The following is a 12,281-nucleotide window of genomic DNA, read 5'->3' on the forward strand; positions in this document are numbered from 1 at the left end:
TGAATGAATGCTAATATTTGGTATGATTTTGGGGACCCCAACGTAAATTAGTTTAAATTCCTGAATAACTATAACTACTCCTCACTCCCCAGAGATAGAAATATAATCCTTTCTGTGAATTTTAAATATATGAAAAGATACATTCCTGTTGTGCAAGTTAGGCATTTTTGTTATAGCAGCTAGCATTACCTAAGTCTTAGTCCATCTCAAGGAATCATTAAAATAATTAAGATAATATTCAGTCACAATGAATCATTTTTAATTTTGATTGTTATTCACGTTTAATGCATTGGAATCTATACAAAAGGCTCTTAGGGTGCATCTTTCATCATTGTTGCCGAGAGAACTTTCAAAATAATGCGAGCTATTAGTAAACATGACATAGCAACAAAGATTTGGGATAAAAAGATGGAGTATAATTATACATTTTAAACTGATACCCATTTTTTTTCTCATGACAAACTAACATATTGTGTGAGCAACACTCAAATCTAGTTTGTTATGACATAGTCTGTGCTTGAAAAGTTTTTTTTTTCTTCCCAGAAATCATATTTTGAGGTCTGATAAAAAAAAGAATCTTCACGTTAGAGTTGTACTTAAAAACCCAGTGCATATGGTTACCATATGGACTGCAAGCAAATTCCTGGATTTCTTTACACTTGATGAAAAGGGGGAAATCGCTGAGTTGGAGGCACAGTTCTCAGAGGCCAAGAAAGTAAAAGGAAGAAGAAGGAATGAATGGAAACAGGAGAATGGATACACGGACATTTAGGAACTCTTTAGGGAATAAAGGAAGAGCAGAGTTTGGTGTGCTCTGTCTCCATCCTGGGGTAGGAGGGATCTCTCGGGAGGAATCTATGATGGGCTTCTGATGATGGACAAAAAATTTTGTTCTGGAGTGGAAGTTATATATGCAAAACTGACTTGAGCCAAGGGTCCCTCCTGCTGAGAATGGCAAGTATCACTGATAGATACTACATCAGGCAGTTGCACATCCACTATCCCAGAACTTCTGGTTGAAAGATGGACTCATAAAACAGACCCAGAAAATGGGAAGTTACAGGGCTAAAAAAAAGAAAAAAAAAAAAGATGGCTTTGTACTTTCCTAACGCTGTGAAGAAAAATTCCAAGAAAACTTGTCCCCAATGCCTGATGTGGTCTCAAATCCTTAAGTATCTAATACAAGGTGAAGCTGTCACAAAACAAAACAAAATGAAACAAAACAAAAAACTGGCTGTTTCAGTACATGTTTATGCCTCAGCAAGCAAATGTTTAGTAACTGATTCTATTGCACTGCATGTTGAAGGTAGAGGTGGTTGACACAAACAATATTCTTGGATGGCTGTGGCAAACTGAAGCAGTGTAATGCTTTTATTCACCCCCTGCCTTTTTTTCTTGAGTGCACTGTGATCAAAGAAACCTCATAAACCATTGACCAAATTGGGACACATGTTACCTTACACAGATTTGTGCCAAGTCTCAAAACAGAGTGTGTTGCTCTCAGCCCAATACAAGCACATGTTTACACGAGTGTCATTGTCTATTCTGCCTGAAGAACATAATCTGCTGGCCTTTCCACTTTAATCTGACACATCTGTTGCAAAATATCAGGGTTAATTACAAAATGAAAGAGGAAAAAAAAAGTTTCCCTTAAATGCCATCAACACCTGTTAGAAAACCTTGTCTTTGTACTTGATTTAAAAAAAAAAAAAAAAAAAGATGTTCCAGTCTTTGCCACTGGCTAGCCATCTACTCCTTTTTTTGTTATTAATGAATATAGCAGTTTGAAGACATCTGCCCTTCCGCTTCCTCTTTCCTCTGCCTCCTCCTGTTTCCTCCCATCTCTCAATCTACTCCTCCGAAGCTATGGCAGGGAAGGATGGGTGACACCAGGCATCAACGGGAGAGAGAAAGGAAAACACATTGATGCTTACGAAATTCCATTGTCAAAAACTGACAGGCTGCATCCGTTTCTGAAGTGGGAGAATGTTTCCTCCAATACGATTGTCTCAACAAAAATCTAGGACATAAAATCCCCATTGTTCAAAAGTTACTGTACTGTTGCTTAGGTTGTGCAATGACACTTAAGGTTCCCTGAAACCAATGCTTTAAATCATTTCTCTGGCATGGAGCGAACAGTATGCAAACTCTTCAGAGTTCTCTTGAGAACTCTACCAACTCACCATGCAGTGATAGGACTATTATAGCATGTCTCATCTAACTAGCATCCTTAGAACTTTTTTCTCATCTGTCTGGATGTATATTCTACCTCCTTTGTGATTTATTCTCTGACAGATCAGACCTAGAATGGTAGATTCATAATCCATCATTTAGAATGCTTTTGTATATATAAACTAATAAAAATATCATGTTTTCAAAACCAGCATACGTGGTGTGGATTTCTAAAAAAGTCATACCAAAAAACCACAAACAAAATAAAAAAAAAGGTTTGGTCAGTTAATGTGAGAAGTCTCCAAACTTGAATATTTTCTGTCATTGACCTCTCTAGCATATGCTCGTATGTCCACAGACTTCCTGATGTGTTGATGAGCCAATCATATTTTGCAGTCTTACCACAGATAGGATTGTAAAGTCAGCACACCAATTTAATAAGAATAATTAAGAAAGAATAATGTAGCAAACATCTGTTGAAAGTGTGCCATATTTGACAAGTTATAAGTACTCATACTAACTATTAAGTTTTACAGACCATCCTGACTTACCATGGTTCCAGTTAAAACTTTTCATCTTGTTAAAAATAAATTTATTTATTTGCATGGCAGTGTGACACAGAGAGGCAGACAGAGAGAAAGAAGATCTTTCCTCTGCTAGTCCACTCCCCAAATAACCACAATGGTGGGAGCTAGGTCAAACAAAATCTGGGGGTGTAAAACTCCATTTGGGTCTGCCACATAGGTGCCAGGGGCCCATACACTTGACGCATTATCTGATGCTCATCAGAGTACACATTAGCAGGTAGTTGGATTAGAAGTGGGGCAGCTGGTACTCGAAGCAACACTTTATTACGGGGAGCTAGCATTGCAAGCAATGACCTGTATCTTGTGGCACAACACTGGCCCCAAATTTCTCATCATTATGGCAGTATAAAAGCAATATGAATTGGTAAGAAGTCTGTTTCAACTTTTGAATTTGGAGTTTTTTGGTGAGCTCGTGATCTGAAGTTCAGTCCTTTGCTACTATGCTAAGCAGTGACATTAATCACATTTCCCAGTCAGACCTATCATGGCTAACAGGGATAAGGAATGTTAGGCCTGCCAAATCATTTGGTCTTTCCCTGCCAAGACAGTACTTTAGTACTACCCGTTAAGATGCCAGAATCTCACACTGACATGCAGTTGAGTCTGTTTGCTCCACTGTGACCCAGCTTCCTACTTATGTAACTGTGGAGGCTGGACATAGCACTCGGGTGCTTGCCACTCATGTGCAAGACCCAGATGGAGTTCCTGGATCCTGCCATCAACACGGATCAGTCAGACCATTGTGACTATTTGGGGAATGAGCCAGTAAATGAAAGTTTTTTCTCTTACTTCTCCTCCTCCCCCTTTCTTAGTCTGGATTTCACATAGATAAATAAATCTTTAAGAGTACCACACAAAAGAGCTTGGGCTTTATTTCTGGTGGGAGGTTTCTACGCGCTTGTTTAATGAACAGGCTCTCGGTTGGGGGTTACACTGCCCTGCTCCATTTGCACATTTTTTTTCAGCTTCCCTCTGCTCCCCTCTTAGTTCCCTAGTCCCATATGCATCCTGTTCCCTTAAGGCTAAAAATGTTCAACATATTCGGACAGAAAAACCAAAGGTTTTGGGTTCAGGCAGACTTGGTATCTAAATTATCGCCCCACTTTTTGTGTAGCTGAATTTGAATCAAATTCAAATTCTCTGAGTCCCAGTTACCTGCTAGATTGAGATAGCAGTACTTACTTTTAAAATAAAACAATGAAGTATTACTTTACGCTCGTGGAATGGGCAAAAATTAGAAGGAAAAAAATTAACAGTTGCCAATATAAATATGAACTGTTACAGCATTTTGGGAGAGCAGCTTAGCAATTTCTATTAAAATCACATTCCCCTTAAAGTCGGACTCACGTTCCTGGCATCTTTCCCACAAAAATAAAAGCAGCAGCTTATGAGAATATATAGGCAAGGACGCCTATCGCAGTATTGTTTGTATTGCAATAAAATGGAAAGAAAGTGCTTGCTCATCATGGGAGAACGGTTCAATAAATCATAGTACATCTGAACTACAGAATACCATGTGAGCTTTAAAATGGATGAATTATGTCTACACAAAATGACTTCAAATGTTCCACCCCCTGTGTAACAGCAAGATTCAGAAGTGTGTAGCACAGGGTATGATATCTGAAGATAAGCATAAGTGAGAAAGCTTTAAAAAAGCCTGTAGGAACAAGATAAATAAAATAAATACAAAAATGAAAAGAAAATGGAATTCAAGAAAATTTGTACCAAAATCAGCTTAAATTTTAATATTTAATAATGGTTAAACATTCTGAACCTCCCGCCTTTTGTGTACCAGACATGCCTTGAAATGTTTCCAAGTGTTGGCTTATTTTAATACTCAGTATTCTGTCAGGGAAGTGATGTTATTGATCTTGTTTTACATGTAAGGAAGCCGAAGGTGCAGTGAGACTAAGCAATGTGCCAACAGTTTCCAATTTTTATCAGTGGGAGCGCTGTACCCAGGGAGCTGGAATCAGGTCACATTCTTTTATGCTGTAAGTCATTGGAAGATGACATGTAAATAAGCAATAGACAGAGGGGGGTTTGTATTTAAAAACCCCATCATTTATGTATTTGTATGAATCTCTGTGTTGGTTCTTTTACACAGATGACACCCTTCACCTCTGGCCCTACAGAAACACACATAGTAGTCACATCAGGGTAAAGTGGTTGTGCATGACTTTTTTCACTCTTGCATTATTTGAACTTTATGCAATGTACAAACATGACCCTAGAAATGTGAAACAAAGTATTGATTAGAGAAAGCCTCTCAAATTTATATACATCTGCATTATTACAATTTTCTTTCAAGGGTCATCCTGATGTGTGAGGTGTGTGGCTCAGCCACTTGGCGACCACTGAAGTGACTGCCATGTTGTGTGCCTGAGTTTGCATCTGCATTCCAGCTTCTTTCATGTGCACCCTGGAAGGCAGCAACTAACAACTCAAATACTGGGTCCCTGCCGTCCATGTGGGAGACTCAGCATAGACCTATGATCCAGGCTTAGCTTGTCCTGACCAGGCCCTCTCTGTTTTGGTCATCTGAATTGTCAACCAGGGAGTGCCTGTCTTTCTTTCCCCCACCCCCAAGTTTCTATCTCTTCCTTGTCAATAAATGAAAGATGCAAATAGCTTAAAATATTTAATGGAAAAAAAATAATGAGCGTTGATACTCACAAACCTGAAAGGGTACTCCTACAGTATAGAAATAAACATTGAAATCAGAAACAACAACTAGAAATGAAGAAATAGTCACGTGTTGGAGCATAGAATTAAATGATGCTGGGTTGAAAGGTGTGGGGAATTTTCCAGTCTGTTGTTATATTTAGCAGACTATTGCAAACTGGCTTGTACTGCATAATAACCTGAGCAAATACTCATATACATGGATATCATTTATTAATATACTTTGCTTATATATATGGATATACATTCACGGTTGTTTACAAAATAATGTATCACCATATTGTTTATACTTATTTGGGAATTGGAATCATGGATGATCTTTTTCCACTCTTCTTTTGATGATTTTTTTTCCATATCATAAACACATTGCTTTGAAAACCAGAAAATAGAGGAGAACAAAACTAAATTTTAACCTTTTCCCTAGAAAATCAACAATGAAATTGGGAATTTACCCTGAAGAACTGATCATAGATGCACACAAAGATTTATTTTAAATGTTTGTAGTATATTTCCTTCCCTTTATTTATAACAGAGAGAAAACTGTAAATAACTAAATAATCTAACATTAGAACTCTGGTTCTGTAAATTGTGGGACAACCAGAACATGAAATATTATGCCTCTAATAAAAAAATCATGCCTATGAGGAATATGTAAAGACATAGCAGAACATTGAGGATAGACTATTTAAGCCAAAGAACAGGAAGAGCCTTTTTAATAGTTTAATTCTTAAAAGGAGAAATAATCATATACTTTTATTTTTTATATTTTTAATAGACTAAGATATTTTACAAATATCTAGATATTGATAAGGCTGACTTTGCCTTAGTTTTATATATATGTATATTTATATATTTATATATATATTTTATAAGCAGAAGAGTCATCATCAGGTTAAAATAGTATGACACATCACCTTTTTTTAAGGACTGCACAAGCGCATGTAGGTATTGACTCTGGTGGTTGATATAAATAAAGTCATCCTCCCATCTCCTCCTACGCACCTGCCTTATTCCTTCCCTGCATCTCAGATGAGCCTTCTGAAAAATGAAGAATACATGTACATACATGCAAAGCAATAGCTGCAGGAGGTACTCCATATATCTTGGCTGTTTCTCCTTCACTGAACTACCAGAGGACAGTTGCTTTCATTCCCCACTTAAGACTCCGACAATGGCAGAGTGATAACTCAGGTGTGCAACAGTATATTCAGTGCGTCAGTCCAGGACTGCAAATCCAGGAAAGGGAGCAGCTTTGTCTCTGCTGTGATGGGGTGAGATGCCCAGTGGGCAGACAGTGAACACCGTCTCGGAAGGCTGGAGGAGACTTTTAATGGATGGTGTAATGTTTGGATTTTCTTCAACACTTTAGGCAGGAATGGAAATGATATCTGGGATAATTCTAGCCAAATCCATCAATCCAGACTCAGTGTCATTGGTTAGAGTCACTTGATGCTTCTTGCACACACCTGAATGTGCTTTCTTGGCCATAACCTTGCCTTTTCTCCTCCGGTCTTGATGAGGATGACTCTTGGCTCTGACTTTCTCCTTTTTCTGTAGTGATTCTGAACTCTAAGTGTCTGAGACTAGATTATGAATTAAGAAATCCTTTGCCAGATAACATCCCATTTTATATATACTAAACAACAGTGATGTGACTTACTCAGAGTTTCAAAGAAATATAAGCTCATGTGTGCGCTTGAGTATTAATTGATTTTGTGTTTAATACTAATGAGTTTATGATTCAGTCTAGATGACCTTCAGAATCAAGCTAATTTCTGATTAAATAACAAGACAGATGAAACAGGACGTGTTTAAACAATGCTTTCATTTTTCCCTCCCAGTAAGGTGGCACAGCTTTCTTTGGCAGTTGGGGTGGGTCAGCTATGGAAAGTATTGGGACAACTAGAACATGGAATTCTCCTTGACCTAAGGAGAACTCTTAAATAATAAAGGCAATACTTTGGCAGAAGTTCCAACTCGGTTATTTGATATTCCTATGGATGTTACTTTTCTTTATATGTTCCTCTCATATGACTGCTGGTATATTAGTGAAATCAAATAACCTTAACCTTTGTACAAAATTTAAGGTGTAAACCAACATTGAGTTAATAGATTATTTTTAGTGGTTGATAGGTACATGATCTATCTTAAAAACAATCTCAGGACACCCATAAACCCACAGATAATTTCCCAGGACAGTTTTACCTTGTGGTTAATTTCAATTCAATTCTGGTTGCTACATCTTTGGCATGCACATCATTTGCATGAATTATTCATTAGTATTCTTCCTCAAATTGTATCCTCCCAAGTCAACTCCTACCCCCCCCCCCCCAATGGCTGAAATGACTCATTGGGAGCAGGTGTTTTCAGTGTTTGGCTTACTGTGTAACTCCAGATCCATAAACCAATCAGTTGTGCTTCCTTCTGTTAGCAGCTTGCACAGTTAGCTGTTCTGTGGGGTAAGCAATAAGCACTGATTCTTGCTTCCTAGTGGAAAACATGTCTGGAACATTTGTACAAAATCACGGGTCTAGCAGACACTAGGATGCTACCACTTTGGGACCTGTTTCACATTTTACAAACTGTTTCACTTTGGTGTGAGTGTGTGTGTGTGTGTGTGTGTGTTTCATTTTCTCTCTAAACAATCAAAAGCAACCTCCTGGTTTGGGTTTGTTGTTGTGCTTTTTTTTGGCTTACATGCTGGAATCCAGTTTGTCATAGATGGAAAGCCAGCTAACCAATGAGATAATTGGAATTAACTGAAAATATCTCAAAATTTCCTGGGAATTACATCAGAACGAGAAGGAAATGCAGACCTGAATGTTGGTGATTCCAAAACTTTAGAAAGATGCTCGGGTCAAAGTCTGACACCCACGTAAGGAGAGCAAAGGCCCCTGGAGGACCTTATGTGGGCAAAGAACACTCAGCCACTTCAACTGGAGAGTGTAATAAGCATGCTTGTAAGTGATCTTTTAACTTCAGAGCTCTAAAATAAGCCCCGGTGCCACTGAGGAGAGATAGTTCTACAAGAAAGCTAATATTGGAGAATATGTAAAATGAATTCTCAATGCATTTGATTGCCTTTTAACCTTAGTGTGACCTCAATCTCAGAGGATTTCAATGGAAAATTCTTTTATTTTTCCATTTTAAAGTCATGCATCTATCAGTTAACAGGGCAGTCCTATAAGCATTTGACACTTGGTCTAATCTTTGATCATCAATGTAAAAGTAGGTGCTATTTCAGAAGAAAAAGGCAAAAATCCTGTTTCATGTTCTATTTTTAATTGAAAGTGGAGAACATGATAATGTAGATTTGAAAACATTTCTTTTTTTTCTCTAACATAGGTAAATGGATATTAAAATCCTAAGAATTTTGCGTTAGTCTTTGAGGGAACTATGTTTATGATATATGACAGAACTCCTTGGTGGAGCTTAACCACTGTTAAAATTTTACTTTTAAAAAAATCCTAAAAGTAGTCTAAAAAATCGATTCTGGTGTGAGCAATTAAAGGCGTGAGATCCTAAAATCATCAGGAAACATCTCCAGCAGGATGTTTCTGTGAAGGTGTGATATTTCCAAACTAAACAGCACAACAGCAAAGCTCTCAGCTTGCAGCATACAAATTAGATCACATATTTCCTTCTCCTTAAACAACACTGTTCAACTTCATGACACTACCATTTTTGTCGCAAGCTAAATGATTAGAATGCCTAAATTTTAAAATTTATTATCTTCTCACTTTGACTCACTTGGGCTTTTTTCTCCCACTCTCTTAGGTTGACTAACAGTTTCTTAGCTGACATCCTTGACATTTTAATTTTTATAAAGGTAATGGATACTGTTACATTTTTGGTTCATTTATTTTTATTTATTTGAGAGAAAGAGAAAGCAGGAGAGAGAAAACCCTTTTGCTAATTCACTCCCCCCAAATACCTGCAACATCTGGGGCTGCACCAAACTAAATCTGGGAGCCTGGAATTCAGTTCAAGTCTCCCACAGAGAAGGCAGGTACAGCTGTTGTGAAGTGGAAATAATGATGCAAATAGTTGTGTATTAAGCAACGAAGACCACTTTGATTTTTCCAAACATGAATTCAAACAGAACAAGCTATTGGTAACAACTGTGAGTCAAATTGCAAATCACTTCAATCTGAAGAAATGCATTCAACACATTTAGAAATCTCAAGATTATAGAAGTTACCAGATGTCTATCTGTACATTCAGAATGATCCATTCTCTCATTCACAGAGAAGCCTTGGTTATTACCAGAGACAGAGAGAAAATAACGGTATCTCTTGTATGGGACATCCTTGTCAACCCAGAGTGTGAAGAAAAGAGAGGGTATTTTATTTCCTTTTAGATGTATAGCTTTATAGTTCTAGTATCCCAACACCAATATCTCCACTGGTTTTCCTTCCAAAGTTTTTGAAAAAGGTTCTTTTAGCTTTCTCCTCTTCTAGGGATACTAGCTCAGCAACAGTTTCTCATAGTGACTGCCTACCAAATGAAGAATTATGCTTTTGCCAAAGACTGATTTCTAAAGATGCCTTTCAGACATCTATTGGATGACAAAACTCTGGTAGGTGGCCCTCACATGACAGTCTTCCAAACTTTTTCTGTTAATTAATAATTAACTGGAAAAGCAGAACCAACTCATTGTGTACCTTCTAAGAAACACTTTTTTTTCCTGAACATCATTTCTCTGATTCTCTGATTCTCTTATTTCATAGACCTTGAATTTTCTTCCCCTGAGGAACATATGCAAATGTATATATAAATCCAGGAAGGCTAGATGCAATAAAATGGAGTTGTGGGATATCTGGTGGGGTTGCAAATAGAGAGGCTTAAGGAGAATTAAATTTGCTTGCTGGAACACTTTTATCCCCCTCACAAACAAAGCCCGAATCATTTTCAGAGATAGGAAATGGCCTCCTACCTTGATCTTTAGAGATTTCAGCTGCTTCCTCTGATGAAGGGCTGGGTACAGTGGCAGTGTTGACACCATCTGTAAAGAAGAGAACAAAATAATATCTCAGTCTTCACACTGTCAAGCCAGTGCTTCTCTGTCTCACTCACCCTCCCCTCTGCCATGCAGGGGAGTGTGAGCCCCTTTCATGCAGTAAGACACTGACTAGTGTTTGGGATTCCTTTTAATAACAAAACAGAAACCTCCAGTGAAAAAAGAGACCCGTGATCTATAAGCTATTTTTTTCTTCTTTTTTTTTTTTTTTTTTGTGACAGACACTTTAAGGAAACTTGAAAACATTCAAGAAAACGGAAATAAAAAATACATTTATTTTGTTGTAAAAAAATGTTGAAGTGCATACCTGGAGGGGCTTTTAGATAGCTCATGGAACGCATGTATCATTAAATTAAAAATTTTTTTCTGAACCAAAATAAGTCAATCTTCTCAATACTTTTTTCCAGAAACTCTTTTTAAAATAATATTTATTTATTTTAATTGGAAAGTCAGATTTACAGAGAGAAGGAGAGACAGAGAATAAGACCTTCTGGTTCACTCCCCAACTGCCCACAATGGCCAGAGCCAAGCCAATCTAAAGCCAGGAGCCAGGAGCCTCCTCTGGGTCTCCCACACTGGTACAAGGTCACAAGACCTTCGGTCATTCTCCACTGCTTTCCCAGGCCATATGGAGGGAGGTGGATAGGAGGAAGATCAGCTGGGACAGAAACTAGCACCCACTTGTGATCCTGGCACATACAAGCAAGGATTTAGCTACTGAACCATTGCACCAGACCTCAGGATCTCTTTTGAAGAACCATGGCATTTGTTGATAGTTGCGTACCAGCACCTATGATAGCATTTTTCTCCTTCCACATTTCCGAAGGAATGGTCTATTACTTTTCTGGGCAGCAGACTGTGAGAGAATCCATATTGCTTGCAAGTTTCTACGGAGTGTTTCAAGTGTGTATTTTGGAAAGTAGGGTTGCTTTTAACACAGCACCAGGCTGTCACCTGCAGGGAGCAGCTCTGTGGCTCTCAGTGCAGCAGGTCCATGAAGCCAGGGATTTCATGTCTCCCAAGCACAATACAGTGATCAGGGACCTGACGATTCCCGCTCCCCTCACAACCCCATCAGTCTCATCAGAGTTGATGGTTCCTCTCAGGATAACTAGCATCACAGTGGCTCTATTCGTGTTTGGCTCCAGGATAGAAGATAACTAGGCCATTAACATTAAGGCAGCAGATACAGGCCAGAGGATGACTACCTGTCCAATTGTTACTGCCTAGAAACTGGAAGAGGAATATATACGGTTCCATGCGATCACAAGGTCAGGGAACTCGAGACAATTCATACAATGATGTTTCAAAAAAGAAGGAAAAAAAACATAGATAATGGAACCTAAAGTGTTTATTTGCTTATGAAACTTTTAAAAAATGTATGCCTATTTTTTCATAATACACATCTCCATGAACTTTTTGAAGGCCCCTAATTTATGCATGAGCATTTACACACATGTTGATATAAATGACATTTCCTAGTATCAATTTTGTTTATAATATATGTTACTCTTACTTCTCGGTGGCATCTCTACTGAAACAGAGGATATGATTGTCAGCAGAGAGATAACTGGAAAAGATGGACTGTTTTCTTAGGTGACAATTTTCTCTCTTTTCTGTTTTTTGAAAATGAAAAAATCAAACTTTTTCTTGATATCATAATATCTTCTCAATCTCTCACTTTCCATTCACAGCAAAATCACCTACAAGTATTTATTGTTGTCTTCTTGCCCATAAGGCTCTGCCTGGCTCACTCCAATAGGCATTTCCTTTAAAGGTGCCAATGACCTGTCTTCATGAACTCCATGGTTACTTCT

The 12,281-nt window shown here is 38.0% G+C and overlaps 1 protein-coding gene across 1 annotated transcript in view; it reads right to left on the reverse strand.

Moving 5' to 3' along the window:
- Nucleotides 1-12,281, reverse strand: part of MACROD2 (mono-ADP ribosylhydrolase 2) — a 1,602,185-nt gene that overhangs the window by 76,589 nt on the left and 1,513,315 nt on the right. The window contains exon 12 of the mRNA XM_040981268.1: nt 10,381-10,449. Coding sequence (XP_040837202.1) covers nt 10,381-10,449 — 69 coding nt within the window. The remainder of the gene's footprint in view (nt 1-10,380; nt 10,450-12,281) is intronic.

This window comes from Ochotona curzoniae, unplaced genomic scaffold (genome assembly GCF_017591425.1).
Source record: "Ochotona curzoniae isolate NIBS_2020 unplaced genomic scaffold, NIBS_Ocur_1.0 contig_3520, whole genome shotgun sequence".
Classification (NCBI taxonomy): Eukaryota; Metazoa; Chordata; class Mammalia; order Lagomorpha; family Ochotonidae; genus Ochotona; species Ochotona curzoniae.